Source organism: Apis dorsata, unplaced genomic scaffold (genome assembly GCF_000469605.1).
Source record: "Apis dorsata unplaced genomic scaffold, Apis dorsata 1.3 scaffold_188, whole genome shotgun sequence".
Lineage (NCBI taxonomy): Eukaryota > Metazoa > Arthropoda > Insecta > Hymenoptera > Apidae > Apis > Apis dorsata.
In genome coordinates, this window is record NW_006263473.1 from 1,040,005 (window position 1) to 1,052,491 (window position 12,487).

The window sequence follows — 12,487 nt, forward strand, 5'->3', positions numbered from 1 at the left end:
CATTAATTATTCTACAAAACGGACAATTTCCTCTCTATATTTAGAAAACAAGTATGAACTCACGAACAGTCTCGACTTGACAGATTCTAAAGAGCGACGTTACGATCTGTCATCTTTGTGACAGCCTCTCGATTATTTCTTTCCTCCTTCTTTTCTTTGTTTCTTTTTTTTAAACTCGACAGTGTCCTCAACAGATACGAACGTATTCGCGAGGAATTCGTCGAAAAAGAATATTCGTCGAGGCGAGAATAATTAACGTCGGCTGAAAGGCACCGTGCCATCTTTATTCCTGTCTCGCGGTGCTCTATTCTCGACCTCGAGGGTCAAATCGTTTTAACGACAATCTAGCAAAATAATTTATGCTTGCCACCCACGCTTTGAGAGTTCCGCGTCTTCTTTCCTTCGCTTCTCTCAATTTTTCTTGAATCGCGTCTTTGAGTGGTTACGAGATAATTATATCCTGCAATTCCGTCATATTGGTAGCGACAAAGCGTCGTTTTTTTTTCACTAAACACGAAGGACTTTAGATACATTCGTTCAGAGAAATACGTTCAAAAATCGAGCAAAATTCTTGTTAATTTATTCTTTCAATTTAATCTTTGGAAGGTTAATTATAAAACAAGAACGAAAGTTGAAATGTCGATTAAGTTATAATTTATTTGTTAAGAAATTTATGTTAGACGAAGAAGCGTGTTAGTTGGATGAAGTTGGATAGAGAGAGATAGATCTTTGTTACACTGTCGCGCCGCGGCGCGGCGCTGTCATTCTATCTCTTTTTACAATTAGTATCGAGTAACAAATCGATATTTCTTAATTTTTTTTATATTAATTTTTTCGTAAAGAAATAAAGAGCAATGAAATTTGTTTAAACAATGAAATTGCATACAATTTTTTCCAATAATTTAGGAATTAGATAGGATTTTTTTTTTTTTGGTTGGAATTGTTATTTTCTGTTGAATATATTTATTCCTCTTTTTTTTTTTAAGAATAAGAACAATATTTGAAATTTTGTTTACAAAAGGGTAGAATATTTATACGTACACATATATGTAAGATACAAAAGTTCCTCCATACGAACTCGGAAACAATGTGAAGCTTGAGTGTGAAATATCGTAACGATGTGTTAATACGAGTTAACAATAGTGTGTCGTCGCACCTCGAACCTCGACTCACCTGCTATGAAAACTTGCTTCTTTGAACTCGGTGTAGTCAGTTTTGCCACAAGTTCTATACGTAAAACTTGCACAATTGTTGATACAAAATACTGTACATTTTCAATCAGCATATGTGAATGCAAACTGATAATTTTTATAATAGAAAGAAGATTTCTAGAAAGATAATCCGTAAGTGAAAATTTTTATTTTACCAAAATAAAAATAATTTAAGATTGAATATATATTTTTTTTCATTAAAGATAACAAACGTTTTTAAGAAATTTTTTTATTTATTAAAAGATTCGCGATAAATAATAAGAATTAATATAAAATAAAAGAGGAGAATTGAAAAATGTTGCGATACGGAGTAAGGTAGAATATTTGAAATCTAAATCTTTGAATACCAAGATTATAGGCGATTCTAACGTTATTTATACTATTGCATTATTTTCTCAATGATTACACAGAAACGACAAATGTTTGAAGACAGCTCGTCCACGATTTAAAAACGATTCACATGCTGAGTCGTACCTTTTACCAGCTACGACCACCGTAACTGCAAACAATTTTTCATTCATCCGCAAACAACTGTGCAGAATCGAAGAAACAATCGGCAAACAATAGTTCGACAGTTCCGGAATACGAGTTACGATATTTGTCGTACGTGACTTAGCCTTGGCTACCGCGCTCATAAAACTTGCGGTTCCAAGTGTATCTTTTGAAGGAAACGTGACGATATCCGCGATGAGTATATACGAAATTTTATGAGCTTTCTTCGCCATAAATCTAATTTTAGGTCACGCGTCTATCCAGACACATCGGTAGAAAATCTTGTTTAAAGGAAAACTTTATTTTTTCTTATATCTTTTGAATATCTATATACACATCTGATAACGTACACGCGTAAAACTAACGTACTCTGCTCATCATCGCCAAGTTCATCGAGGAAGGAAATTTCATTTCTCTCATCTTCTCCTCTGAATTTTTTTCCACAACGTCTAGAATGAAAAAAAAAAAAAAAAAGAAGAAGACGAAGCTCATTTGCCCTATTGGAGCAAGGTGTCTAATAGAATTTTGATGAGAAGCAGTAAATATACCGAAACGATGAAGTCATTGGTTAATGACTGTCATAGAAATGACTTTTACGGTCGATGTTCCCTCGTCCAGATTCCTCCTGCCCTTCCCTCCTCCTTCATCCACCGGATTTTCTTAAAGCAACGTTAGAATCTTCACCAATTTCAGGGAATACCATTCTCTGGGAAGTTGTAAAAGCGGTTTAATGTGTATCTTCACGCTCGCGTATATATACACTGCATCGTAAACGGCGGTATACTGTAATTTAATGCCCCTCGATCTTGTTCAACGGTGTGGAGAGAGGATCGAGCGGATTGAAATTGGAAAAGTTATATAATCGAACGGTGGAAGCTTCTCTCTCGATCGCCAATATTTCCGTTAAAAGGGTGATTCTTTATTGTTAATGCTTTTCTAATTCTTGCCAGGTATATTTGTTTGGAATTCCATTGAAGAGATTGGTTTTTACGCGATGAAGAGGGTTAATTAAAGGCTTTAAAATATAATTGTATTGCTGTGTTAAATATATCGAGGAAGAATAATAATTCGATTAAGGAATTTTGCTTATTGCAAAAATTTATGTTATTTTCTTTTATGAAGTTGGAAGTTGTATACTTTTTGTATGTTTACACGGAAATTTCTTGGTTCGATTCGTGAAACTTTTACTTTCTACGATTTTTTATTGTATTTTATATAATACTTTTTATTTATCTTCCTCTTATTAATTTTTATTACATTATTACATGTTAATATTGAAATTAAGTATCGTAAATATCGATTATTAGAAGTTTTGAAAAAGTTGTTTATATTCTTCTATTATTGTATTCAATTTACATCATCTTAAAATAGAAATATACTTGTAAAGTGAATAGAGTGTTAACCTCTTGGCGTTAAATAGCGTAATATCTGATATGTCATTGTTTATTCTAATATAAGAAATGCATGATTATGCTAAAGACGGTATTTGACACTAAAAGGTTAATCGGTTGGCTAAACTATTATATTTTCTTACTTACGATTATTATCTTTACAAAAGCTTTTAAAAAGTTTCTAAATTTACCAACTTAATAATCTGTATAGACAACTTCTGATATATCGTTGAAATATAAAATAAGATAATGCAAAACGAATTTAAATTAATTTATATAATAATTTTAGAACGTTTAAAATTAAAATTCACACATCGAAAAATTAACCCTATATTAAAGTTAAATTTTTAACGTTCAAAGGAAAAAAAGAACTTGAAAATAGAAGAAGAAATCTCATCATATCTTTTTTATATCCTCTTCAAATTGGAAAAATTATCGATAACATCCTTATTGGTATTCAGCCAACGGATTCTCAAACGTTACTCTCCACTGATAAATTAACACGAGTAACAAATTCGCCTCTGAAGATTCACCGGCATGATGCTCGTCGGTGGCATCAGTGGAATCATCACGATCTCGCATCGCGTGGAACGATCGCGATTCCTATCGTCCAACAAATTCGGCTGTGTGCACGAGTTACAGCCGCCATAAAATTCCGGCCATTTAACGATGGCAAGAATTTATTGGATATTTTTGGTAGCTAATGCGGCCAGTGACCCTTCGGCCATCTCTCCCTTCTCTCTCTTTCTCTCTCTTCCCTTAAATTCTTGAGCATTTTCAAAATAAAGTATTATTCGCATTATCTTATATTTGATTAGACGAAACAATCAATTTCTTCATTATCGCCTTTCTCTTATTTCACCAATTGCCGCGTAAACAAACACGTTTAATAACACGAAATCTAACCCCAAGAAAGAAGGAGAATATTAATAAATTATATCGAATTATTATTCCCTTATCTTATCTCAAATAAAATTTGTCCAAGCCTTGTTCCCTTCCAACCCTCACGAAACGTTCCCTATCCCAAAACGGTCGCAATACTTCTTACACGCGCGGCGCATACGGCGTCCACTCCACTGATCGAGCATGAAGATAATGGCGCCAGGACGGGTTCATTTATTGGACGTAAATCTCCCGACTTCTCCGCCTAGCGGCGCTCTCGGCGTGTAATCGTCCTCCCGTACGGTTATACGCCTTAAAGCGTATTTCATCGAAATTCCTGGTGTCGAAAGACACCGTTTACACGCAAAGACGTTAAAGAAGCTTTACGACGCGGCTCTGGCTACCGCCTCGTTACGAAACCGGTGTTATGGGCGAGGGAAAGAGGAAGAAGAAAAAGAGGAGAAGGAGGAGGAAGAAGAAGAAATCGATCGAGAGGGAAACGTATGGTACGAGATTGAATTTATCGTGGAAACGTCGAAATACGAGCCACGAGTTGACGCGAAGGCAAATGCCGAGTTTTGAAGGCGTTGGAAGGAAGGGGCTTTGGTGTATTGGTAAGCGGATCGTCGATCGTCACGTGAGAAGACGATATTTTATGGATTATCTGATCGGAACGGGGGCTCGACTCCAACGTGGATGCTGGATGGATGTCGGAGCGAAGGTGTATCGGGTATTGGCTGTTTCAAGTTGGTCGGTTTCCAGGGATTTAAGATGGATAGGGTGAGAAAGATTAGGTATTGGGTTTGGGATTGTACGTGGCTCGGGTTGTTTAAGCTGGATTTGTTCCTGTTTTATATTTTATTGGTGTGAGAACAGAGGGATTTGAAGGGGGTTAATAGATGCGAAGGATTAGATTGTGGACATGCAGTTTGAAATAATAATAATAAGGTGAATCAAATGGGATGAAACGATATATACGTGTTTCAATTTATACCTGCTTTTTGCTAAGCTCTTTATATTATTGTAATTGATATACATTTTATTTTGAGATATAAATTAATTACTCCTAGTACTGTGTGTGAGATTATACACACGTATATTTTCTTTTTAAAACGTATAAGAATAAGTTTAATCAGTGTTGATTATTCCTTACAATAATGTAGAAAATTTCCAATTTATTAATGAACTTATCTTTTATCGTTAGAAATATAATAATAATAATAAATAGCAAATAAGATAGGAGAAATGATATAATGATACATAAGTAATACAGATAATGGCAGAAACTTGTTACTTTATCAATTCTATGTGCGTCAATCTGGTTAGATCTAAGTAATATTCCAATCACTCTATTTTGATGTATTTATCACGTTTGTCACAGTGTTTGTCGATCGACACACTCTCGATCGATACTCGAACACGAAGAAATTTCTTCCTTTTTTCTTTTCCAGGTGAGGTATCAGGTGAGAACGTGTCCGCGGGTTCTGGACCACGTAGTGGCGATCGTGGAGAGGGGACTGATTTAGGTACACACACGGAAAATAACGACGGGGCCACCCTGGCCGCGAACACAGCGGTCGACGCGAGGGGCGGAAGCCCCCAGGGTGCCCACCTTTCCGGTGCGGCCACCCCCAGACCGCTAAGGGGTAGGAGACGACAAAACCAGAATGGTCTCGACACCACTCAAGTAAGTTCAACGACAATTTTAATTAATTTTTATCCTTCTTATTCCTTTTTCTCTAACCTGCAATTATTGTACTCGAAGAAGAGCCTTCTTCAATTTTTACATCTTTAGAAGTGTAAAAGATTCGTTGGTCAACATGTGATTTCAAAGCAAAGTTTCAATCAACTTCGAAATTTACATAGAAATTCTGAGACCCTTCTCGTATCCAACAGTATCCAATTTTAACTTATAGAAAATTATTCGTAAATTAATTTGGCAACTAACGATCATAAATCAAAACCAATAACATTCTTCTTTGCACAAAAGTTATCTAAAAATCGCTTTTCGAAAGAAAAGCAATGAATAGAAAAGAAGAAAAAAGAATCTCGCGCTGTTTGCCTTCCAACAAATATCCAAAAGACTCGTGTCTCGAGTGTTTGATCGGGAACGGGCATAAGGAGGCTTCTCGAGATAAAGTTTACCAGTGGAAGCGGTAGCGTGTGCGCGAGCGGTCCCGTTCGAGGCAGGCCTCCTCTCTGTGACAGCGATGTCAAACGAAAGTCGCAGTGTCATCCCGTCGTTGACACACGCGCGCGGCTGTTCGACGCTTCTGTAAATGCGGTGCAAAGGGTGACTGACTGAGGGAAAGAAAAAAAAAAAAGAAAGAAAAGAAAAGAAGAAAAGAAGAAGCGAGGAAGGCGAATGGCCAGGAGATATGGACGATCATCGTTCAGGAAAAGAATGGGCGTTCAATGACACGTGAAAATTCTTCTACTGCTGCTGAACGGTTAAACGAATGAAGATCCTCGCGTGGAAGAAACAACGATGGATCGACGTGGAATCTTGATACGATTGGATACGATTGGCTTGTTCGTTCCTTGTAATCGATGCATTAACAAGCGTTGTATCTTTTTTTAGTTTGCCTCTGGTTTTGATTCAAAAATATTTTTCTTTTTTTTTGAAAGTTAGAGAGTGATAGAAAATTGGGAATGTGATAAGTGCTACTGATTTTGTAATCGATGGTATGAAACTTGGTTATTTTAGCGAGGGAGTGAAATGAAGAAAAAGTTTAAGAGTCGAAAGAAGAGATTGGTTTGATCGATGGATTTTTGAAAAGATAAGAGTTATGATCATTATATACTATTCAGCATTGTACAATTAGTGTAAATTCCTTTCTCATAATTTAAAAATAAATAATTGCATCAGAAGATTACTATTTTAAAACTATTAACAATTTACATATTTATATCATTTTTAAATTATCATATCGATCGCCATGAGCTTCAATTTCTCTGCAAACGCACCTGCCGATCAACCTTCCCTCGAATCCTTCCACTCTCGAAACCAAAAAAAAACCAAAAAAAGAAATAAGAATATCGAAGATCCTCGATTTCTTCGATCCTCGATTTCTTCGATCCTCGATTTCTTCGATCCTCGATTTCTTCGATCCTCGATCCACCTCTCGTTTTCTCCAAAAACCATTCCCAACTCCTGTCAACAAATCGACCGAACTCTGGTCTAAATTCCTCAAAATCCCTCTATCGAAACTCTACATTTCTCGTGTTTTATCGAGGGTAAAACCTCCCTCGGGCGCGCGTTTCTTTCGCAAGGACGAGGTGGACGAAACGTGGACGAACTCCACGGAGAGAAGCGTGGCTTGTACACGTTGGGATCGTGTCTACGTTGCGAGAGGCCGTTGTCAGGAAGAGGTCTCGAGGCGAGAAAGAGATTTACCGTGGCGGTACGGCCTCCTCGGGGACTCTATTCTACGCCAATCGAGTCTCGTTCTTCTTGGTGTCACGTCGCCTTCTCAACGAAGGCGAAGAGGAGTCAACTGTCCCCGCCACGCGTTCCCTTCATTACCATATCTCGGATGCAATCTGTTCCACGGGAATTAACGCGCACCGATATTTCCTGCCGCCCCTCCCCTGGACGGGGATACTGGTCGAGGATGACGTTTTCAATGACGAGGAACGCCGCGAATTCCTTAGTTGGTTTTTTTTATATAGTGGCATTTTCTTGGAATCTTTTTCTTTCTTTCTTTCTTTTTTCTTTCTGTATGTGTGTGTATATATGAGAATTTTCAATTCGAAACGGAAGTGTGAAATTAAAGTGGTATCGAAGGTAATAGGTAGATTTTTAAAATTTGTCCAATTTGTTCTTGGAATTATATTTTTTGTTTGAAACAGATCGTTATGAAAGTATAAGTATATTTGACAATGCAATTTTTGGAATAGTTCTGTAATTTGTGACATACGGAATATTTTATTCAGATATGAAAATTTTTATTCAAAGGTAGGAGAGTGAAGATGTATTGAATGATATATATATTTATAATAGGATTTCTTTTCTTATTTTTGGGATGTGTTAATATGTTTTGTGTGTCACATGGAATTTTTTGGAATATTATTCTTATATAAAATTTGTACGTGGAAAGTATATGCGAAAGTGTGAAAATATTGGTGATATGATTGATGTGTTCGATATGGGATAGTGAAGGCAGCATAGAATTTTTTTTAATTTTTTGTAGTAGGCTGTTTTTTAGCTGGTGTTTTTTGCGAGGTAGCTATTTAGGCGATCGAGTGATTAATTATATTTTAATTGGATATTTCAACAATGCGTTACGTTTGAAACGTGATTCATTCCTTATGGTTATAGTTATCTCTGGAAGTACACGTGTTATATTTAATAATATGTTGTTATATACGTATTATGTATATGATGCTAAAGTTAATTTTACATGAAAGATTTCTTTAGAGATAATTGATCATAAAAAAGAACGTGTAATTTAAAGAAGAACATAAGTATAAATATTAAACAATCTATTACAAGTATCATTTAAATTTACAGAACTAGAATTTAAATTTTACATACGTTATTTTTGTATAATGAATTATCATTCGTTATTGAATGATTCTTTATAATACAATTTTTTAAATATTCGATAAAAATTAAGTCATGATTGATTTCTCAGTTCAAAATTTTCAAGGGAAGGGCGTGATGTTGTGTGTTACAGGTTAAAACAGAACGGCTCACGCCAGACAATAATTCAACGTCGTCGAGGAGCGTGACGCCCTCATCGTCCAGCCATCCAGGAACGCCACCAAATGCTACCCCTTTGGGTGGACCCGAGGGCCCACCACCACCCCATCACCTCAAACACATGGAGCAGATGATGGGTCGGAATTATAGCGATTTCATGAGAAGCCTCGCTGCCAAGTACAATAACGCCAATCCTAATGAGTGAGTACACTTCTCCTCTCTCTCTCTTAGGAAACCTCCATTCCTAACCATTAGCAGATTGATTCAAATATGATAATTTAAGTTTACACGATCTCTTTCTGTTCGTGTTGGACTCATCGATTTGCTAAAATAACCATCCATGGAAAAACTAATCGTTAACCAAGGACTTAAGACTTGAAATATTTTTTAAAAATTTCAATCTAACGAAACAAATGTTGATTCACTTTCTAGAACTAAGATAATTTAATAAAATAGATTAAATATCGAAATTCTGTGCGTATATTACGTATTATAGTTTTATTGGTTGCTACAAAAAAATGGCCACACTCATCAGAAAGAGGTTAGAAACATCTCGATCGGTAAAGAGGTTCGTAGATTCGTTTCCACAATTATTCTCAACGCAAAATCTCTACGATTCTCTCAAATCCAATCAAATCGATATCAGGCGCATCCACAACAAACGTTGTATTATTTAAAGAGCATAAGACCTTGAGAGAGTCATCACGCTCGCCTTGACATTCTTCGTACTTTCCTCCATGTGCATACGTAGGAATCGCATAGAAACGCGTAAGAAGCAATCCTTGACGAGAATGTCGTGTATAAAAGAAGAATATCGATCGCCTCGTCTTGAAATATCGCTGCTCATCTATCATTGGACCGAGTGTTCTTGATAGAATGTTGTCGTTTGAAACTGGTTGCAGCTTCTTTGCTTTCCAACTTCCGGCTGAAAGATCGGCCGAGACGCGGAGAATAACGCATCTGTGGTTTCGAGGAGAAAGTAACTTGTTCCGATTCGATGAATAAATATGGATCCTGGAATCCTTCCACGTATGAGCGGGATGTGACGAGAAATGATATTGAATCGTGTCTTTGTTGAAGTAATAATGAGAGAGAAACTTTCTGTCGTGTTCCTTTAAGAGTTCTTTCATGTTTCTGTTGGTTAGTAGTGGAAGGTTGATGCTTGTTTATGACAGAGGAATATTAAAGAAATGTAGGAAATAAGCGTCAACATATTGTAATAGGAATAAATGTCTCTTTGATGTGTAAGAATACTTGATAGGAACGTGGCCTTAAAATGGAAACGTTCTTTTGATTATAGATTTCTCTGGTTTCGTATGGAAGAATTTGATATTTGTTCGATATTTTTTGAATTTAATATAATGACAATAGATTTTTTTGTATTGCGTATAAGGTATCTTAGAATAACTTTATTGGTATGTTTATTAAAATATTCGAGTTTATATAAGGTAAAAAAGAATATTTTATAGATTTGTTATGTTCTTGCATTTTCTTCTTATCTTTTTTATGAATATTTTAAAGATGTAATTTATAATAAATAATATTCCATGCTAAGAAATTGTTGAATAAGTACGTTGAATTTAATTTTCGAGATTTGAATTGAATATTATTAGAATGTAAAATCGTTGAAAGATCGTTTGAAGCAATTTATGAGACAGAGGTGTGATATTTCATTTTGGTCGATGGTTACAATTGAACGAATGTTATTTTTTTGAAATAATTTTTAAAAATTTTCTTAGGAATTTTAAATAACCAACTATTATGATTTCGAACTTTTAGATAAATATGTTTAATAATTTTTATGTTTTAAATTGAAATGATATAAAACTTGACGATAAGAATTATGAAATCACTCGATTCTAGGAAATCATATTTAATTACGTGTACATAATGCCGATTCCGCAGTAAATTATTACACAGTGAATTTTAAATCTTGCATACTTAATTTGTTAAATATTGTCAACTACAAATTACGTTTCATTCAGAAACGACTTTAATAATTAGATAATTAAATACAAATCTTCAATAAACAATATTAACTTTATTGACATAACTTATCACTCTTCAAATCTCATAATAATCTCGTAATAGATAGTCACATATAATTATTTCATTAAAATTCAAGATACCTGTTTATTCAAATTGAAACAACGTCAGAGATTTATAACGATCATAATCCGTTTACATTAAATTCTTAATAAATATTCCGTATTTTCAAAAAAAAAAAAAAAATAAATTTTCACAATTTCTTCTACAACTTTTTCTTGAATATTTTCTTCAAAAATTAACCAAAGCTTTTCTGATTCACAGCTACTTCAGTTCGCCCAGAAACGGCTATCCTCCAGGTCTAGATCCAAGGTTTCCGGCGTTCAAAACTGCCGCCACACCCTTCGTCGGTTTGATGGCGCCGTTGGGTGCGCCACAACCGTCAACCGTGTCCACCACCTCCCCTCTATCCAATAAAGATCCGAAAGAGCAGAAGCAGGAGAGTCTGTTCGGTAATCCCGTGTTCCCACCGATGCTGGACATGTCGTCGACGCAAGCACTTTTGCACATGGTGAGGACCGCGAATGCTGCACAAAATGCTGCAGAACTGGAAACGTATCTCAAAGGTAATTATAAAATATGATTTTATTTATTGTTGAATTTTTATTTTATTTGAGATTTATTTTTTCGTTGATTTAAAATGATGATAGAGATTTGTGAGATATTTGGAAATCAAATTGCAAACTCTCATTGAGAACAAATTTTATTTTGTTTTTGAAAAGTTAAATAGTAATAAACATTTTATGGTAGGTAAGTCTTGGAAATGTATAAAAAATAGAATTGATCAATGTATGTAGTGTTCTAATTTAATCCTTTAATTACGATATTTAAATATAAATTGTATCTTATTATTAGAGGAGATATATGAATATTTTAATAATTAATTATAATATAGTCTATTTTTAAAAAAACAAATATTTTTAATAATTATTTTTAAATAAAAATAGTTTTATTTCTATGGAAAAATAATATTCTTGAATATCTTTTTCTTTATGATAATTGGAATTCCATAGAATAGGGAGAATATATAAAAATTTTTGATCGATGTCATTTGAATTTTAAACATTAATGGAAAAACAATTAAAAAGTTATCGAACTCATATTTTAATACGTATTTATACATTTATTAAAATTATATTCCGAATTATAAAATATTCGTATTTAATTATGCAAATTTAGACAGATTAATATTCATAAAATAGATAATATTTATTCAAATTTTGAGAGATCGAATATTATTAAGAAATAATATTCCGCTAATATTATTTATTACGTATTATACACAGCCGTTCTAAACTTAGTTTTTGTTTTTTCCAAATAATAAGTTCGGTTACTGTCAATCTTTCCAATGTTTTGATTTTGCGTCGTACGTATAAAGTCTCGAGCTCGTTTAATAACATTCGAGCGTTTAGTTTGTCGTCGATCTCCCTAAGCGTAACATCTCGTTACGAATATTCCGCATTTTCTCGCAAATTAATTATAAGTTATTTTTTTAATTTAAGCATTTTTAATATAAATTTAATATCGTTTTATTAATTTCCGATATAAAACTCATAAATAGAAATTTAATTAATTAATTTTCATTTGTTATAATTTAGTATTATAAAACTAAATTATGGATATTTTTTTCGTACAAAATAAGAACTTTTTTTTACATTTAATCGTGAAAATTCACAAATAAAAATCAGAGAAATATAAATCAGTTAAAAACGTGCCTAAATTTCTTTAATTTTCTAAATTTTGATTTAACATTTTCACTG

The 12,487-nt window shown here is 34.1% G+C and overlaps 1 protein-coding gene across 1 annotated transcript in view; it reads left to right on the forward strand.

The window, feature by feature from the left end:
• The window catches only part of LOC102679244, a 171,365-nt gene that overhangs the window by 78,589 nt on the left and 80,289 nt on the right, over positions 1 to 12,487 (forward strand). Inside the window, exons 2-4 of the mRNA XM_031509858.1 lie at positions 5,428 to 5,663; positions 8,656 to 8,882; positions 10,992 to 11,293. Coding sequence (XP_031365718.1) covers positions 5,428 to 5,663; positions 8,656 to 8,882; positions 10,992 to 11,293 — 765 coding nt within the window. The remainder of the gene's footprint in view (positions 1 to 5,427; positions 5,664 to 8,655; positions 8,883 to 10,991; positions 11,294 to 12,487) is intronic.